Source organism: Stenella coeruleoalba (assembly GCF_951394435.1).
Source record: "Stenella coeruleoalba genome assembly, chromosome: 7".
Taxonomy (NCBI): Eukaryota; Metazoa; Chordata; class Mammalia; order Artiodactyla; family Delphinidae; genus Stenella; species Stenella coeruleoalba.
Window position 1 is genome coordinate 14,153,716 of NC_137153.1, and position 20,376 is coordinate 14,174,091.

The 20,376-nt window shown below is 41.0% G+C and overlaps 1 protein-coding gene across 6 annotated transcripts in view; it reads right to left on the bottom strand.

The window, feature by feature from the left end:
• Positions 1–20,376, bottom strand: part of LOC307188525 (uncharacterized protein) — a 79,824-nt gene that overhangs the window by 28,890 nt on the left and 30,558 nt on the right. For 2 of the 6 annotated variants that reach the window (XR_013828966.1, XM_079925763.1), the window contains 2 exons: positions 6,798–6,974; positions 4,990–5,184 (listed from right to left, as the gene is read on the bottom strand). The exons of 1 other annotated variant lie outside the window; for it this stretch is intronic. Coding sequence is in view for 4 of the 5 variants with exons in the window: in XM_079925763.1 (XP_079781889.1) it covers positions 6,916–6,974 (59 nt within the window). In the remaining variant the exon portion in view is untranslated. The remainder of the gene's footprint in view (positions 1–4,989; positions 5,185–6,797; positions 6,975–20,376) is intronic. 3 more of the 6 variants (XM_079925761.1, XM_079925764.1, XM_079925762.1) reach the window with 3 other exon arrangements.

Consider the following 20,376-nt stretch of genomic DNA (forward strand, 5'->3'; position numbering starts at 1 on the left):
ATTATTGGCCTTCCCTGGTGGCCAGTGGTTGAGAGTCCGCCTGCCGATGCAGGGGACACGGGTTCGTGCCCTGGTCCGGGGAGATCCCACATGCCACGGAGTGGCTGGGCCCGTGAGCCATGGCCGCTGAGCCTGCGCGTCTGGAGCCTGTGCTCCGCAACGGGAGAGGCCACAACAGTGAGAGGCCCGCGTACCGCAAAAAAAAAAAAAATTATTGTTGTTTGCCAACCTACAGAATGCTAAAGGACAGTTAATAATTGATCGCTTCTTGGATTTCACTAGAAATTAAGGGTTTTTTAGAGCTTTGGATTCAAATTTAAATATGTAATTAAAGCTACTAAAATAATAAAGGAAACATTTCAGTATACAGCAGGAAAGTAGGATATATGTTTTTTTTAAAGGGAGTTTTACACATGGTTGGGCTGAGATTAGGTTAAACTTAAGTAAGTAAATGGATTTTGTTATTAAAAATAGGCTGGTGCAAGACTCGATTTGGTCCCTCTCTACTAAGGGAACAAGTTTACTTAGAATGCTTTTTTTTTTAATTTTTATTTATTTTTGGCCGTGTTGGGTCTTCATTGCTGCGCGTGGGCTTTTCTCTAGTTGCGGTGAGCAGGGGCTACTCTTCATTTGGTGCTGTGGCTTCTCTTATCGCGGAGCCTGGGCTCTAGAGCACAGGCTCAGTAGTTGTGGCGCACGGGCCCAGTTACTCCATGGCATGTGGGATCCTCCCGGACCAGGGCTCGAACCCGTGTCCCCTGCATTGGCAGGCGGATTCCCAACCACTGTGCCACCAGGGAAGTCCCTAGAATGCTGCTTTTGATAACAGATTATGTGAACTTCCTTGCCTGTAAGTGATCTATATTTGTTTCTGAGATCTCTTCTCACTTTCGTTAAGAAACAAGTGTTGTCTTACAGTGACCTGTGATCTTATTTGACCAAGTGTTTTGAAACTTTTTGACGAACTTCCCAAATACCAAATTTTAATTAAAATTCTTTTGCCCTCCAGCTAACTTCGGGATGCTTTAGCGGGCCCTTGATGCATCTTAGAGAGCAGTATTTAACGCGTATTATTTGGTATGTTGAATTACATGGGAAGCATCGTCAAGTGGGTGATAAGCCTCCTCAGATTATACAGTACAGATAAATGTTATTATAATATATTCTAGAAATTATGTAAAGTTTCTGAAATGTAGATATGTCCTGGTATAATGCTATCAGTCATAATTCTGGTTATCTTAAAATGTATATCGCAGCAACTTGACTAAGCTTTTTTGTTAACACACTGTAATCAGATCTTTAACCTTGCCTTTTAAGTCTTTGGTAGACAGTTAAGCTGATGCTTTGCAAACTTGCTTCATCTTCAAGAAGATTCATAGGAAGGACTAATAAATTTTAGATAATACTTTTTTTTCTTTTTTTTTTTTGCTGCACGACATGGCAAAATTAAGTTGCAATCTTAATTCCCCGACCGGGGATTGAACCCATGCCCCCTGCAGTGGAAGTGCAGAGTCTTAACCACTGGATCGCCAGGGAAGTCCCTCAGATTATACTGCTGAACTGGGTAAGAAAGACATTTAAAACCCTAATGGAAATCCTGATGGCTTCATAAAACGTTAACAAAAGGATTGGTTACTAAGTGAACTGGTAAATACGGTTATAATATAATGTTTATGGGTTTTGTCTGGAATATTACTGATTCTGATTTGTGTTTTCCAGATATAGGGAAGCACTTCCCCTCAAGTTACTCATGACTTACAGAAATTTGGTAAATTATACCTTACTGAGTAAAACTGAAATATTTTTCTTTTCTCTCTGGCTGGTCCCTCCAGAAACTGGAGATCCGTGGGTTCTGAGCAGCCTTATCAGGTGAATGGGCAAGACTGTCTCCTGGCATGTACAGGAATCTTGGTATTTTGGGGACCAAGAATGCCACCGAGGCAGAATCTGATGGCAGGCCTTTGGCATGGATTTCCTGGCCTTGAGAGGCCTTTGGGAATTCAGTCTAAGACTCCTGAGGAGTTCCACCACAGCCAGTTTGGGAAAGCCTATGTAGTCAGTTGACCAGACTTAATTTACGTGTTTGTGGAGAACACTGCCTGCTTATAAGTCTACTGCTAAAAGCACATGTACAATGCTTGTGTGGCAATTGGGTATAAGTGATAAAATGTATGGCCTATAAAGTGTATACCATTAACATACCTCTGAGCCTGTTCACAATATTTGATCAGTTTTCCCCCATCATGAGTATCTAGGCAAATATAAAGGAGGTCTAGCACCAAAGGACATGATCTAGACTTGGGGCAAGAAGCTAAATCACCCTGGCATCAAGGGACATGTTTTGGTCTGTTGAAGAATTTGCAGTTAACAAGGGAGATGATGGGGAATCTGTACATATTTTGAGGTCTGGGGAAGTCATTCTAGCTGATACATGATTTAACTTAAACTTTATTGACCAGAGCAGCCTGTTGTTTTGTGGCCTTTCGGACATGCATTGTACATCTGCCTTGGCCATTGAGGAGTGGAATACATTTGAAAGTTGAAACTGGAGTAGATGTGGTTCAGACATTCAAGGTAAAACTAGTGGCCATTGTGCATGTGATTTCAGGCACATTCCTATATTGCTGAAAACTTGAATTTTCTGAGCTCTGTCATACTTGAGATGCCACCAGCCATTCTCAAAGTAGTGTCTGCTGGCAGATGGCAGCTGCAACTATATGACCTCAAGATCTCTTGTAACTATTACATTTTTAGACAATAAAATTGTTTTAGTCAGATGTCAGCAGAAAAAGGAGACATGCAGTGGTCAAATTGCCCCTGTTATATATGTTAACTCCACATCAGAAGTTAAAACCTACTTAGATAAAAGTACACAACTGGCTACCTAGCTACAAGTTTCCCCCAAAGTGCCAGGTCCAGACTGGTTTTCAGGCTTATTCTCCTGAATTCCTCAGGGAATGAGATTTTTATTATACAAGACTCAGATCCAGGACTTTGAACTCAAGAATATTTCCAGCTCTGTGTCCATTCCCCAAATCAAGGTAGGACTATGTCCCATTTCAGGAGGAAGTAGCCAGAGTGGTAATCACCCCATTCCCTGAAAGAATTGGGGAAAGATGAAACAGGATTGGAGTTGGAAACCAAATCACTGTGAAATGGAGTTCCTCTGCTGAGTTTATGATTAACTTCTCTATCCAAAACACCGTTCCCCTCTTGTTGTCCAACACCTTCTCCTCAAGATTGAGGAGTATCAAAGAAAAGGGAAGAACTGTAATATGGAGGAACAAATCCGACTCCATATTAGATCTGCTCCTTTTACTTTAACCTTATTTAACCTTTGTGTTCTATTGCCTGTGCTTAGTCATGCTGGCTCTGCATCTTTTGTAAAAGAATGCTGCCTATAGCCTGAAATATACAGGATAACCTAACCTTGACCTGACCAGAGAATAACAGGAACATCAGGACCTTACTGACCTGGCCTAGGTAGACAGCTACATACAACGCAAAGAAGTGTGCAACAACTAACCACGCCCCTCCCTCATCTTGCTTTTAAAGGGCTTTGCTAAAAGCCTTTCAGGAGTTGCAGCTTTTTAAGGCATAAGCCACCCATCTCCTTGCCTGGCCCTGCAATAAACATTTCTCTGCTCCAAACTCCGATGTTTCAGTATTGTTTGGCCTCACTGTGCATCGAGCACACAATGTGTGTGTGCTGTATGTTGTTATGTGTAGAATGTGTGTGTGGTATGCATGATGTGGTGTGTGTGTGGTATGTGAGGGGTGTGTGTGATAAGTGTGCGTGGTATATGTATGTGTGTGGTCTGTGTGTATGGGGGGGTATTTCCAGTGTGTGGTCTGTGTGTTTGTGTGCTGTCTGTGGTGTGTTGTATGTGTGTGGTGTGTGTTGCATGTAATCTGTGTGTGGTCTGTGTCTGTGGGGTGCATGTAGTGTGTGTGTGGTATATGTGTCTGTAATTTATGTGGTGTCCGTGGTGTGGGGTGTATGTCTGTGGTTAGTGTAGTGTGTGTCATGTGTTTGGTGTATGTGTGTGTATGGTATGTGTATGTGGTGTTTCTATCTTCTGTGCTGTGTTTACAGGTGTGTTTGGTGTGTGGTATATCTGTGGAGTGCATAGTGTATGTGTGCGGTCTGTGTGTATAAGAAGTATGTGTGGTCTGTGTGTCTGTGTGATGTGCATGTGTGTGTGTGGTATGTGTATCTTTGGTTTGTGTGGTGTCTGTGGTGTCTGGTGTGTGGTGTGTGTCGTGTTTGGTGTATGTGTGATATATGTATGTGTGGTGTTTGTGATGTGGTTTGTGCGTCTGATCTGTGTTGGGAACGTGTCTGTGGTGTGGGGGGTGTGGTGTCCATGATGTATGTGTTGTGTGTGGGGGAATATATGTGTATGTGCAGGTGTGGCATATGTGGTGTATGTGTGTAGTGTATCTGGTGTGTGTGGTCTGTATGTGGGTTTTGTGGTGTCTGTGGTATATGTGTTGTGTGTGTGTGAGGTCTGTGTATGTGCTATATGTGTGTGGTGTGCATGGTGTGTGTGTGGTGTATGTTTATGTGTATGTGTGGTGTGCTGTGTGTGTGGTGTGTGGGTGAGGCATGTGGTATATGTGTGGTGTATATGTGTCTGAATGTGTTGTGATATTTGTGTGGGTGGTGTACGTCTTTGCTTGTGGTGTGTATTTGTGTGTGTGATGTATGTGTGGTGTGTTTGTGGCATGTGTGGTGTTTGTGTGTGGTCTCTGTGTGGTATGTTGTGTTTGTGTATGGTGTGTGTCTGTGGTTTGTGTTGTATGTGTAGTGCGTGTGTGTGGTCTGTGTGGTGTGTGTTTTGTGTGTGTGTGTGCTTTGCATGGTGTGTGTGGTGTGGTGTTTTTGGTGTGTGTTTTGTGTGTGTGATGTCTGTGCGTGGTTTGTGCCATGTGTAGTGTACATGGTGCGTGTGTGTGGTGGTAGTGGTGCTTGTACACAGACAGTACCCGTAATGTCCTGACATTGTCCTCTGTATGGGATGAGTGTTCCGTCTTCCCAGGTGTGACAGGGGTGTCCTTTTCTTTTCCTCACACCTTCCTTTACACACACAGGAAAACCAATGACGGGGAGACTTGGCAGTAGCTTAGAGCCAGGCCCACTTCCGATTAGTTCAAAGAACATTTACGGATGAAATGGCCAATCTGAAGTAAAAAACAAAAAGAGGTTGTGGGGAGGGAGACAGGTTAAAAAGAGGAAGCCGGAGGAGGAGAAAACCGTGTGAACTTCAGCACACTATACTTGTGGTCACACAGAACAAATTCCTTTTTACTCGGTACATAAACTTGTCCTAAGCAATGTGCTCGAAGGGAAAATTCCCAAGCTGCAGTGCTAGGTTCAGAGTCATCTATCAAGTTAATCATGATCTATTTTCTTGCCCTGAATAGCGTCAGCTGGAATGTGTTACATTCCATCCCAGGAAGGGAATCCAAGGGAACAATTCCCAGCAAGCAACTGTTCAGTCTGCAGAGTGAAAACCTCCAAGTCCTTTCATTACTGTTCACAATATTTTTCCATCATCTTCCAACTGGGGAGATATAGTCAAATGAGAAAATAAGGATTGCAACATACATTATACAGTTTTGGAACCAACACGGTGTTGGTGTCAGGAGAGACCAAGATTCCAATCAGAAGGCAAGGAGAGGTTTGGTACAAGATATTCACTTATGGAGGGTGGAAAAAATAAGGTGGGCCTGGTACATACAAGTTTGGCACAAGTTTGGCACAAACTTATAAGAGTACAAATGCTTAACTCAGTTCCTTTCACAAGTACCTGAAATAAGTGGTTGGCCTAATGATATTTTAGCATTCAGCTATGTAATATTTGACAGAATAATGGAATATGCAAAACTATAAAAACGTAGTAAATTGTACACTGTGAATTGTAAAAATGAATATCAATTTGAGGGATACAACAGATTTAAAATGTAAATTTTTATAATTCTGAATTATTATATTCATTTACTTCATTTGAGATAAAAAATGCCAATATTCTATTTGCTCACAGACCTGATGTAGCCACCTTAACCATGAATGTCCACAGGAAAAAAAATGAATTGGGCTATAAACTAGTTTCTCTAGTTTATGAATTATTGTCAGCCATGAGTTCTCTCCCTCTTCCAAATTTGGGCCTGATATTAATAGTACAAAGGACATATGTATATATACATGAAAAGGAGGAAGCTGGGAATTTTCTGGATCACATGGGCTAACAAAAAATTTCTCATGGAATACACAATGAATTGAAGCAATATTTTAAAAGAAAATTTACTTAATTATAATTTATCAAGTTAATTTCTTCTATTCTTCCTAATTTGGATGTGAGTAAATAGTCTACCGACAAAAGATATTTTCCTATTGGACTAAAGAATCACATTATCCAGTTTTTGGCATTGGTCTACAGTCTAGACATTGTTATATCAATATTATACAAAAAAATCACTAGAATTTAACCTAATTGACTACTCAAGGCACTAGATTAAAAGTCAGTGAACCCACCCAGGAGACAAGCAAGCACAGGTGCACAGCAGTTGATCCCTGGCATGCCAGCTGTTGCCTTTTGGGTTCGTGTGAATGTGGGGAGGGTGGAAAAAAGTGAATTTGTTGACAAAATTTGCTAGTCACCCAAGGCCAGATTTTTTGCCTTGTTTTGGGAGAACCCTGCCAACATTTAGTGAAAGATGATAACTTGGACATTTGCCTATAATTCCTGTAACCCCTCCCAGCTGGAGCTAAGTATTAGCATGAAAACACTCACGTTAAAATGGTCCTCCAAGGTTCAGCACCTCTAGGCTGCCTTAATCTGCTCCCCGTTCCATTTCACCTCAATTCTAAAAGTTCCATGTGTTCTTCTATCCCAGCGATGCTGAGTTGCATCAAGTTGGCCGAGCCAGCAAGCTGTGGAAGTTGGTGGAGGAGAACATTTTGAAATCATCTAAAAAGAACATGCTTTTTAATTACAAGAGGGTGGGGAGTGAGGAGACTTCTCCCCAGATAATTGGACCCAAATGGAAATAAGGCTTTGCAAAAATGGAGTTATTGAAAAATATCAGTAACAGTGATGTCTAGATGGTAACTCAAACAGTGGCTCCCTAACAAAATCCACCGATTTATCCATTCCCTGATGAAGACCTTTACTCAGTGTTTCCTCTGAGAAACACTGCCAAGCACGTGGGCGGGTGTTAGACAACACTCATGTGTAAGGGAGATGGCCCTGCTCGGAGAGCCATTCTCAGAGCTCCAAACGGACAAGGACAGCTGCCTGATGCCCTTAGTCTCTCTACCACTGACATTTCCTCACATAAGCCAAAAGGAGTCTGTGACTCAAAAGGTCCTTAGAAGTATTTCATGGCTCCACCCTTTTCAACTGACAGGCATCAGAGAAAGATCCTGACAAGGGATAGCTGAGCACACTAATGACACAAAGCATGGCTTAAGTGAACTCATCCTTGTTTTGAAACCCACTGATAAACACAAACTTTTTGCGGATAAAACAACAGAGGCAGAGAACAGAAGGTGGTTGCCAGGGGTCAGTGGGGGAGGAGGGAGCTGACTACCAAGGGCAGCAGAGGGAGCTTTCTGTGGGAGGGAGTGGCTGGTTCTGTGTCCTGATTGTGGTACATCTACGACTCTGTACATTTCTCAAAGTTTACAGAAATGTACATACACAAAAGTGAATTGTACTGTATGCCCATTCACAGTAGACTTAAAGAAAAGGGGACCCTCATGCACTGTTGGTGGGAATGTAAATTGGTGCAGCCACTATGGAAAATAGTACGGAGGTTCCTTAAAAAACTCCAAATAGAGCTACCATACGATCCAGCAATCCCACTCCTGGGCATATATCAGAAGAAAATGTATATTTGAAAAGATACATGCACCCCAATGTTCACAGCAGCACTATTTACACAAGCCAAGACATGGAAGCAACCTAATGTCCATCAACAGAGAAATGGATAAAGATGTGGTATATATACACAATGGAATATTACTCAGCCATAAAAAGGAATGAAATAATGCCATTTGAAGCAACATGGATGGACCTGGAGATGGTCATACTAAGTGAAGCCAGACAGACAAAGACAAATACCGTATCACTTATATGTACAATCTAAAATATGACACAAATGAACTTACTTACAAAACAGATATAGACTCACAGACACAGAAAACAAACTTATAATTATCAAAGGGAAAAGGGGGTGGGGAGGGATAAATTAGGGGTTTTGGATTAGCAGGTACACACTACTATATATAAAATAGATAAACAACAAGGTCCCACTGTATAGCACAGGGAACTATATTTAATATCTTGTAGTAAACCATAATGGAAAAGAATGAAAAAGAATATAAACACGCACACACATATCTGAATCACTATGCTGTACAACAGAAACTAATACAACATTGTAAGTCAACTATACTTAAATAAAACTTTTTTAAAGTGAACTCAAAAATTATATACATAACACTATCTTTAGTCAAGTGTGGAAACAGAGACCATAAAATAACCCATTGGAAATATACAGCACTTTCCAGGTCAAAACTCCTCAATGTAATTTAAACTGTATACTCCCATTTGTCTTGATTTTAAAAGATTAGGAGACATGTTGATATGAAGATAAATGTTTAATAGATGTATCGGACAAGAATAAAACTCTGTCTCCTAACAAACAGCCAGAGCAAGAACTTTTTGTCCCCAGAGACAGAGTGTGCAGTGACAGCACAGTTCAAGACCCCATTCCAACCGCGTCCATCAAATTGGGCACTGAGCCTGATCCACCTTTGTATTTTCAGCACTGTTTTGCTCAGAGTAGGTGCTCAAAAACTCGTTTTACCTGAAGTGAAGTGAGGAGAAGGCTTCTGGCTGGTACATCCAGAGCAGAAGCTCCGAAGTATCCCCAGTGTGGGATCCATGTAACTTCAAGTTAATTTTGCCACCGTGTGTAAACCAAGACTGCCCAAGGTATTTTCATTTCATTTAGTTTGGAAGTTACTCAAGGTGGAGTTCAGAATTAAGAAATTGGATGCTATCTTGGATATTGGTGATGGGCCATGAAAAATAAATTAGGTTCTTTAAATACTAAGTACTGTATAAAACAACCCAGGAGTTAGCCAGAGAAAAAAATGGCAAAGCCAATTTTTAAATAAACTTTTCTGTAATCAATCAAATCTTTTTAGAATTCAGATACTATAACAGACTCAGAATTCGCTCATAAAAAGAAAGCTGCCAAAATAACAACATAAAATAAATGTAGAACACTTCATTTTTACGAATTTGTTTTTTCAAAAGAAAACAGAGATGCTGCCAAGTTATCCCTCAGCAACCTTCCAACTGGGTAAAGCACTAATATATGCTATTTAAAAATTATAAGGAATCCGTTAAATTGCCAAGATCTCAGATTTCATGTATTGAGGATTTTGCTTTGATGGGAAGCAAATGCTATACACTCCCTATTGGAATTAGGTATTTCTGGATGTGAGCAGCAGTTTTCTTCAAACTGGAAGAAAAACGCTGTATAAATGAGAGTGAATAATAAATACTTGCCTGTGGAGTCCTCTCTCAGCGTCAGACACCAACAAAGCAGCCTGCAGGAAGGAGGAAGAAACTGGCCTGGGCTCGTGGATCCCCCCTTCCAGGTTTAGACAGGGAACAGTTAGTTGACCTTCAGCTCCTTTGGAGTTCCTGCTACATTGGGGGAGGCTTGTTCCTGCCGCCTTATTGTCTACACGAGGCCACTGACTCTGTCAGAGGCCTCTGTTGTTGCTTATCCTGCTTTGTAGCTACCTAGGCTCTGTGCCTGTGTGCCCGACTCTCTAGTACACCAATGACAGCCTTTCCAGGGGTCTTACCTTCACTGGGAGGCCGAACATCTGGCCCACCCCAGGCAGAGAACCCAGACAGAGTTAGGAACAAGGGCTACAGTTCTGACCCTTTCCTATCTCTTCTTCTCTCTCTCTCTCTCTCTCACCTGTTTATCATTGGTACGCACCATAATGTGTTTACCAGGTGGTATAAGCTGTTATAGCAGAAGGTTACAAGGCTTTTAATTGGTGCAGAAGCCTGCACTGGGCATCTCTTATAAGCATTCCACCAAGCCAGGCATAGGGAGATGAGAGAGGAGTGGGACCCACTCCCTCTCTCCCTCTTGGCATTCACAGTCCACGCACACTGTTTTATACTCAAATGAGTATATAATTCAATTAAAAATTTTTAATGCATTTTGAGCTTATTTTTGTGTATGGTGTTAGGAAGTGATCTAATCTCATGCTTTTACATGTACCTGTCCAGTTTTCCCAGCACCACTTATTGAAGAGGCTGTCCTTTCTCCACTATACATTCCTGCCTCCTTTATCAAAGATGAGGTGACCATATGCGCGTGGGTTTATCTCTAGGCTTTCTATCCTGTTCCATTGACCTATCTTTCTGTTTCTGTGCCAGTACCATACTGTCTTGATTACGGTAGCTTTGTAGTATAGTCTGAAGTCAGGGAGCCTGATTCCTCCAGCTTCGTTTTTCGTTCTCAAGATTGCCTTGGCTATTCGGGGTCTTCTGTGTCTCCATACAAATTGTGAAATTTTTTGTTCTAGTTCTGTGAAAAATACCACTGGTAGTTTGATAGAGATTGCATTGAATCTGTAGATTGCTTTGGGTAGTAGAGTCATTTTCACAATGTTGATTCTTCCAATCCAAGAACTTGGTATATCTCTCCATCTATTTTGTATCATCTTTAATTTCTTTCATCAGTGTCTTATAATTTTCTGCATACAGGTCTTTTGTCTCCTTAGGTAGGTTTATTCCTAGATATTTTATTCGTTTTGTTGCAATGGTAAATGGGAGTGATTTCTTGATTTCACTTTCAGATTTTTCATCATTAGTGTATAGGAATGCCAGAGATTTCTGTGCATTAATTTTGTATCCTGCAGCTTTACCAAATTCATTGATTAGCTCTAGTAGTTTTCTGGTAGCAACTTTAGGATTCTCTATGTATAGCATCATGTCATCTGCAAACAGTGACAGCTTTACTTCTTCTTTTCCGATTTGGATTCCTTTTATTTCCTTTTCTTCTCTGATCGCTGTGGCTAAAACTTCCAAAACTATGTTGTATAAGAGTGGTGAGAGTGGGCAACCTTGTCTTGTTCCTGATCTTAGTGGAAATGCTTTCAGTTTTTCACCATTGAGGATGATGTTGGCTGTGGGTTTGTCATATATGGTCTATATTATGTTGAGGAAAGTTCCCTCTATGGTTTTTATCATAAATGGGTGTTGAATTTTGTCGAAAGCTTTCTCTGCATCTATTGAGATGATCATATGGTTTTTCTCCTTCACTTTGTTAATGTGGTTTATCACATTAATTGTTTTGCGTATATTGAAGAATCCTTGCATTCCTGGAATAAACCCCAATTGATCATGGTGTACGATCCTTTTAATGTGCTGCTGGATTCTGTTTGCTAGTATATTGTTGAGGATTTTTGCATCTATGTCCATCAGTGATACTGGCCTGTAGTTTTCTTTCTTTGTGACATCCTTGTCTGGTTTTGGTATCAAGGTGATGACGGCCTCGTAGAATGAGTTTGGGAGTGTTCCTCCCTCTGCTATATTTTGGAAGAGTTTGAGAAGGATGCAGAGGACACGGGTTCGTGCCCCGGTCCAGGAAGATCCCACATGCCGTGGAGCGGCTGGGTCAGTGAGCCATGGCCGCTAAGCCTGCGCATCCGGAGCCTGTGCTCTGCAACGGGAGAGGCCACAACAGTGAGAAGCCCACGTACCGCAAAAAAATAAATAAATAAATTTAAAAAAAAAACAAAAAAAACCCCATGAATCTCATTCACAACACCCCTCAGAGACACACACCCAGAATTATGTTTGACCAAATGTCTGGGCACCGCTTGGTCCAGTCAAGTTAACACATACAAATTAACCTTCACACCAGGTGAGACTCAACTATACGACTAAACGAGTGCTGATAAGTTTACATGCAAAAAATTATGCTTTTATCATAAGTTCAAGTTTTCGTTACAGAACATTTGAAGATTTAATGAACCATTTTAAGGGGAAATTAGTTAGCCTTTGCAGTGTTACCAGGAAACTATTGTTTAACCAAAACCAATTCTACAAATATTAGCCACTATTTAATTAGTTCATTAGTTCATCTATCAATCATGCATGTGTTCAGCAGACCTCAGTTGGGTATTATTTTGTGCCAGGCACTGTGCCAGACACAGGGTGTTCAGATGCCAAAGGAGAGAAACCCATTCCTGTCAGCCAGGAACTTACTGTCTAGTAGGTGAGACAGCCAAATAAATTAGGAAGTAAAGTGGGTTACTGAATATGCTTTTTTTTGAGATATAATTGACATATAACATTATATTAGTTTCAGATTGGAGGTAGAGACAAGATAGTGGAGTGGAAGGACTTGAGCTCACCTCCTTTTCATGAAAACTCCAAAATCACAACTAACTGCTCACAACCAGTGATAACAAAGACTGCAACCTACCCCAAAAGATATTCTACACCTAAAGACAAAGAAGAGGCCACAAGATGGTAGGAGGGGCACTTTCACAATATAACCAAATCCCATACCCACTGGGTGGGCAACTCACAAACTGGAAAATAATTATATTGCAGAGGTTCTCTCACAGGAGTGAGAGTTCTGAGCCCCATGTCAGGCTCCCCAGCCTGGGAGGAGCCCCTAGAGCATTTGGCTTTGAAGGCCAACAGGGCTTGAGTGCAGGAGCTCCACAGGACTGGGGGAAACAGAGACTCCTCTCTTGGAGGGCGCACACAGGGTTTCACGTGCACTGGGATCCAGGACAAAGCAGTGACTCCATAGGAGCCTGGGCCAGACCTACCTGTGGGTCCTGGAGGCAGGGATCGGCTGTGGCTTACTGCGGGGGGAAGGACACTGGTGGTGGAGGCCCCAGGGAATATTCATACGCGTGAGCTCTCCTGGAGGTCACCATTTTTGCACCGAGACCTGGCCCCACCCAACAGCCTGCACGCTCCAGTGCTGGGATGCCTCAGGCCAGACAACCAACGGGGGTGGGGGGACACAGCCCCACCCATCAACAGACAGGATGCCTAAAGTTGTGTCCTGAGCCCACAGCCACCCCTAAACACACCCTTGACACGGCCCTGCCCACCAGAGGGACAAGACCTACCTCTACCCACTAGTGGGCAGGCATCAGTCCCTCACACCAGGAAGCCTACAAAAGCCCCTGGACAAACCTCACCACCAGGGGACATACACCAGAAGCAAGAGGAACTACAATCCTGAAACATGCAGACTGGAGACCACACAGAAAGTTAGACAAAAAGAGATGGCAGAGAAATATGTTCCACATGAAGGAACAAGATAAAATGCCAGAAGAACAATGAAGTGGAGATAGGCAATCTGTCTGAAAAAGAATTCAGAATAATGATGGTAAAGGTGATCCAAGATCTTGAAAAAAGAATGGAGGCACAGACCAAGAAGATACAAGAAACGTTTAACAAAGAGCAAGAACATATAAAGAACAAACAGAGATGAACAATACGATATCTGAAATGAAAAATATACCAGAAGGAATCAACAGCAGAATTAATGAGGCAGAAGAATGAATAAGTGAGCTGTAAGACAGATTGGTGGAAATCACTACTGTGGAACAGAATAAAGAAAAAAGAATGAAAGGAAATGAGGACAGTCTAAGAGACCTCTGGGACAAAATTAAATGCACCAACATTTGCATTATAGGGGTCCCAGAAGGAGGAAAGAGAGAGAAAGGGCATGAGAAAATATTTGAAGAGATTATAGCCAAAAACTTCCCTAACATGAGAAAGGAAACACTCAAGTCCAGGAAGCACAGACAGTCCCATACAGGATAAATCCAAGGAGGAACATGCCGACACACATATTAATCAAAAATAACAAAATAAACGACAAAGAGAAAATATTAAAATCAACAAGGGAAAAGCAACAAATAACATACAAGGGAATCCCCATAAGGTTATCAGCTGACTTTTCAGCAGAAACTCTGCAGGCCAGAAGGGAGTAGCAGGATGTATTTAAAGTGATGAAAGAGAAAAACCTACAATGAAGAATATTCAGCAAGGCTCTTGTTCAGATTCAATGGAGAAATCAAAAGCTTTACAGAAAAGCAAAAGCTAAGGAACAGTAAATGCTAAAGGAACTTCTCTAGGTGGAAAAGAAAAGGCTACAAGTAGAAACAAGAAAATTACGAATGGGAAAGCTCACCAGTAAAGGCAAACACACCGTAAAGGTAGGAAATCATCCACAAACAAATATGATCTCAAAAGCAGCAATCGTGAGGGCAGTACAAACGCAGGATATTGGAAATGCATTTGAAATTAAGAGACGAGTAACTTAAAACAATCTTGTATATATAAAGACTGCTATATCAAACCTCATGGTAACTGCAAACCAAAAATCTACAACAGATATCCACACAAAAAAGAAAAAACGATCCAAACACTAAAGATACTCATCAAATCACAAATGAAGAGAAGAAAAGAGGAAGGGAAGAAAAGAGACCTACAAAACAAATCCAAAACAATTAAGAGAATGGTGATAAGAACATACATATCGGTAATTATCTTAAATGTAAACAGATTAAATGCTCCAACTAAAAAATACAGACTGGCTAAATGGATACAAAAACAAGACCCATGTATATATGCTGTCTACAAGAGACCCACTTCAGATCTAGGGATACATACACAGTGAAAGTGAAAGGATGGGAAAAGGTATTCCATGCAAATGGAAATCAAAAGAAATCTGGGATAGCAATATTCATATAAGACAATATATACTTTAAAATAAAGACTATTACAAGAGACAAAGAAGGACACTTCATAATGATCAAGGGATCAATCCAAGAAGATATAACAATTGTCAATATATATGCATCCAACATAGGAGCACCTCAATATATAAGGCAAATATTAACAGCCATAAAAGGAGAAATTGACAGTAACACAATAATACTGGGGGACTTTAACAGCCCACTTACATCAATGGACAGATCATCCAGACAGAAAATCAATAAGGAAACACGGGCCTTAAATGACACATTAGACCAGATGGACTTAATTATGGAGCATTCCATTAGAAAGCAGCAGAATACACATTCTTCTCAAGTGCACATAGAACATTCTCCAGAATAGATCACATGCTGGACCACAAATCAAGCCTCAATAAATTTAAGAAAACTGAAATCATATCAAGCATCTTTTCCAACAGCAACACTATGAGATTCAAAATCAACTACAAAAATAAAACTGTAAAAAAACACAAACCCGTGGAGGCTAAACAATATGTTACTAAACAACAAATGGATCACTGAAGAAATCAAAGAGGAAATCAAACAATATCTAGAGTCAAATGAAAATGAAAAAAAGATAATCTAAAACCTATGGTGTGCAGCAAAAGCTGTTCAGGGAAGTTTATAGCAATACAATCTTACCTTAGGAAACAAGAAAAATCTCAAATAAACAACCTAATCTTACACCTAAAGCCACCAGAGAAAAAACAACAAAGCCCAAAGTTAGTAGAAGGAAAGAAATGATAAAGATCGGAGCAGAAATAAATGAAATTGAGACAAAATAGAAAAGATCAATGAAACTAAAAGCTGGTTCTTTGAAAAGATAAACAAAATTCATAAACCTTCAGCCAGACCCATCAAGAAAAAGAGGGAGATGGCTCAAATCAGTAAAATTAGAAATGAAAAAGAAGTTACAACAGACATTACAGCAATACAAAGGATCATAAGGGAGTACTACAAGTACCTATACTCCAATAAAATGGACAACCTAGATGGACAAATTCTTAGAAAGGTACAACCTTCTAAGACTGAACCAGGAAGAAGTGGAATATATGAACAGACCAATCACAAATACTGAAATTGAAACTGTGATTAGAAACTCCCAACAAATGAAAGTCCACGCCCAGATGGCTTCACAGGCGAATTCTATCAAACACTTAGAGAAGAGTTAACACCTACCCTTCCAAGACTCTTCCAAAAAATTGAAGAGGAAGGAACACTCCCAAGCTCATTCTACGAGGCCACCATTACCCTGATACCAAAACCAGACAAAGAAACCACAAAAAAAGAAAATTACAGGCCAATATCACTGATGAACATAGACGCAAAAATCCTCAACAAAATACTAGCAAACAGAATTGTTTGCTAGAATTGTGGGATTTATCTCAGGGATGCCAGGATTCTTCAATATCTGCAAATCAATCAGTGTGATACACCACACTAACAAAATGAAGAATAAGAAACTTATGATCATCTCAATAGATGCAGAAAAAGCTTTTGACAAAATTCAACACCATTTATGATAAAAATGCCTCAACATAATAAAGGCCATATATGACAAACCCAGAGCAAACATCATACTCAACAATGAAAAGCTGAAAACATTTCCTCTAAGATCAGGAACAAGATAAGGATGTCCACTCTCACCACTTTTATTGAACATAGTTTTGGAAGTCCTAGCCATGGCAATCAGAGAAGAAAAAGAAATAAAAGAATCCAAACTGGAAAGTAAGAAGTAAAACTGTCAGTTTGCAGATGACATGATAGTATACATAGAAAATCTTAATGACGCTACCATAAAACTACTAGAGCTCAGCAATGAATTCAGTGAAGTTGCAGGATAGAAAATTAATACACAGAAATCTCTTGCATTTCTATACACTAACAATAAGAGATCAGAAAGAGAAATTAAGGAAACAATGCCATTTACCATCGCATCAAAAAGCAAAAAATACCTAGAACAAACATACCTAAGGAGGCAACAGACCTGTACACGGAAAACTATAAGACACTGATGAAAGAAATTGAAGATGACATAAACAGATGGAAAGATATACCACATGGTGTGATTGAAAGAATGCCGTCAAAATGAATATACTACCCAAGGCAATCTAAAGATTCAATGCAATCCCTATCAAATTACCAATGACAACTTTCACAGAACTAGAACAAAAACGTTTAATATTGGTATGGAAACAGAAAAGACCCGGAATAGCCAAAGCAATCCTGACAGAGAAAAATGGAGCTGAAGGACTCTGACTCCCTGACTTCAGACTATACTACAAAGCTACAGTAATCAAAACAGTATAGTACTGGCACCAAAACAGAAACATACATCAATAGGACAAGATAGTAAGCCCAGAAATAAACCCAGCACCATGGTCAATTAATCTATGACAAAGGAGGCAAGAATATACAATGGATGTAAGACAGTCTCTCTTTAGTAAGTGCTGCTGAGAAAACTGGACAGCCACATGTAAAAGAATGAAATTACAATACTCTCTGACCAGCATAAACACACACAAAAAAACTCAAAATGGATTAAAGACCTAAATGTAAGACCATATACTATAAAACTCTTAGAGGAAAACATAGGCAGAACACCCTAGGACATAAGTTGCAGCAATATCTTTTTGGGTCCACCTCCTACAGTAATGAAAATGAAAACAAAAATAAATGGGACCTAATTAAACTTACAAGCTTTTGCACAGCAAAAGAAACCATAAACAAAATGAAAAGTCAACAAACAGAATGGGAGAAAATATTTGCCAGAAAATATTTGCCAATGAAGTGACCGACAAGGGATTAATCTCCAAAATATACAAACAGCTCATACAGCTCAATGTCAAAAAAACAAACCACCCAATCAAAAAGTGGACAGAAGATCTAAATAGACATTTCTCCAAAGAAGACAAACAGATGGCCCAAAAGCACATGAAAAGATGCTTAACATCACTAATACAATGAGGTATCACCTCATACGAGTTAGAATAGCCATCATCAAAAATTCTACAGGGAGTGGAATCAAGATGGCGGACTAGGAGGACACAGAATTCGCGTCTCCTCACAACTAGGGCACCTACCAGGCACCAGTGGGGGACCACAGATACCTAAGGGGACAGGAGGAACCCCCAGGGACCGGGTAGGACGTGGGGTGTGGGGGGAGTGTAAGGGGAGTAGAAGTGGAGGCAGGACCGAACTGCTGCCCCTGAGGGGTGGCTGTGGGAGGGGAAAGGATCCATGCCGAAGTGGGAAATTGGGGGACCACTGGGAGCACAGAGGATCAAAAGGGAGTGTGGCCAAGTTTCCCTTGCCCACTTGGGCCCCTGAAAGCCTGCTGAGATTCTGGGCCTGATCCTCTGCCCACCAAGGCCCCCTCTAGCCACACAGGCCCTGACAGAGTGGGAAGAGGGAAGGGGGAGCAAAAGTAAACGTCGGACCTCTGGGACTGGCACCCCTGAGGGAAGTGGCTGGGGGAGGGGAAGAGTTCCTACACCCAACAGGACCCACCCACAGTTAGAGATCCAGCAGCAATGGAGGAGACCCTGGGGCTGCTGGGGGAGGGGCACAGAGGAACAGAAGGGAATGTGGCCAATGCCTTCCCTGTCCACTGAGGCACCGGGGAGCTTGTTGGGCCCCCAGGCCTAATCCTCTGCCCTCGGAGCCTCCCTCCTGCTGCGCAGAGCCCAAGCACCACCCCTACACCCCCACCCAGGGCCACACCTCTACACTCGGAGGACCCCTCTGAGACCCCCTCCAATGCGCTGGGCCTAAACCCCACCAACATACCCTCACCCAGGGCCCTACCTCCAAACTCCGGAACGTCACACTCCAGAGACCCTCCTTCCAATGTTCAGTCTCTCTCCTTCTGCACGCAGGTCCTAAGCACAGGCCCCACCCCACGCATGAACGCTGCCCCCCCACCAACCTGGGTACCGTCCCACCTTAAGCCCCGAACCTAAGTTCCAACCCCGCCTAAACTCCACCCCCATAGGCAAGGCTTTTTTTTTTTCTTCTTTTTTTTCTCTTTTAGATTGGGGCTCTGTTTTACCCTGTTGATTCACTGCTTTCATTCTTTAATATTTTTATTTTTCCTAACCTTTTATTTTTCTAATTTTATTTTATTCTTTATACTTTCTTATTGCTCTGTCTGGCTTGTTCCCCACACACACACCTCCCTTTTTTTTTCTTTTTTCGATTGTGGTTTTATTTTACCCTGTTGCACTGGTTTCAATTATATTTTTATTTTTCCTAATATATTTTTTATCTTTCTAATTTTATTTTGTTTTTATTCCTTGATATTGTACTGCTCCTTTTTTTCTTATTTTTTTGCCACACCATGCAGCTTGCAGGATCTTGGTTCCCAGGACAGAGGTCGGGCCTGAGCTCCTGTGGTGGGAGCTCCAAGCCCAAAGAGCTGGGCTAACAGAGAACCTCAGACCACAGGGAATATTAATCAGAGTGAGATCTCCCAAAGGTCCTAATCTCAGAACCAAGACCTGGTTCTATCCAACTACCTGCAAACTCCAGTGCTGAACTCCTCAGGCCAAACACCCAGTAAGACAGGCATACAGCCTCATCCATCAATAAACAAAAAGAAAAGAAAGAAACAACAAACAAATATGTTACAGACAAAGAAGCAAGGTAAAAACCTATAAGACCAAATAAATGTACATGAAATACACAACCTACCTAAAAAAGAATTCAAAGTAATGACAGTAAAGATGATCCAAAATATCAGAAACGGGATGGAGAAAATACAAGAAATATTTAACAAGGATCTAGAAGAACTAAAGAGCAAACAAACAGTGATGAAAAATACAATAACTGAAATTAAATATACACTAGAAGGAATCAATAGCAGAAGAACTGAGGCAGAAGAATGGATAAGTGATCTGTAACAAAAAATGGTGCAAATAACTGTCAGGGAGTAGAATAAAGAAAAAAGAATGAAAAAAATTGAGGAGAGTCTCAGAGACCTCTGGGACAACATTAAAGGCACCAACATACGAATTATAGGGGTCCAAAAAGAAGAAGAGAAAAAGAAAGGGTCTGAGAAAATATTCCAAAAGATTATAGTCAAAAACTTCCGTAACATGGGAAAGGAGATAGTCAATCAAGTCCAGGAAGTGCAGAGACTCCCATAAAGGATAAACCCAAAGAGAAACATGCCAAGACACGTATCATACAAACTATCAAAAATGAAATACAAAGAAAAAAATTAAAAGCAGCAAAGTAAAATCAACAAAAACATAAGGCTAACAGCTCATCTTTCACCAGAAACTCTGCAAGCCAGAAGGGACTGGCAGGACATATTTAAAGTGGTGAAACGGAAAAACCTCCAACCAAGATTACTCTATCCAGCAAGGATCTCATTCAGATACGACAGAGAAATTAAATCCTTTACAGACAAGAAAAGGTTAAGAGAATTCAGCAACACCACACCAGCTTTACAACAAATGCTAAAGGAACTTGTCTAGGCAGGAAACACAAGAGAAGGAAAAGACCTACAAAAA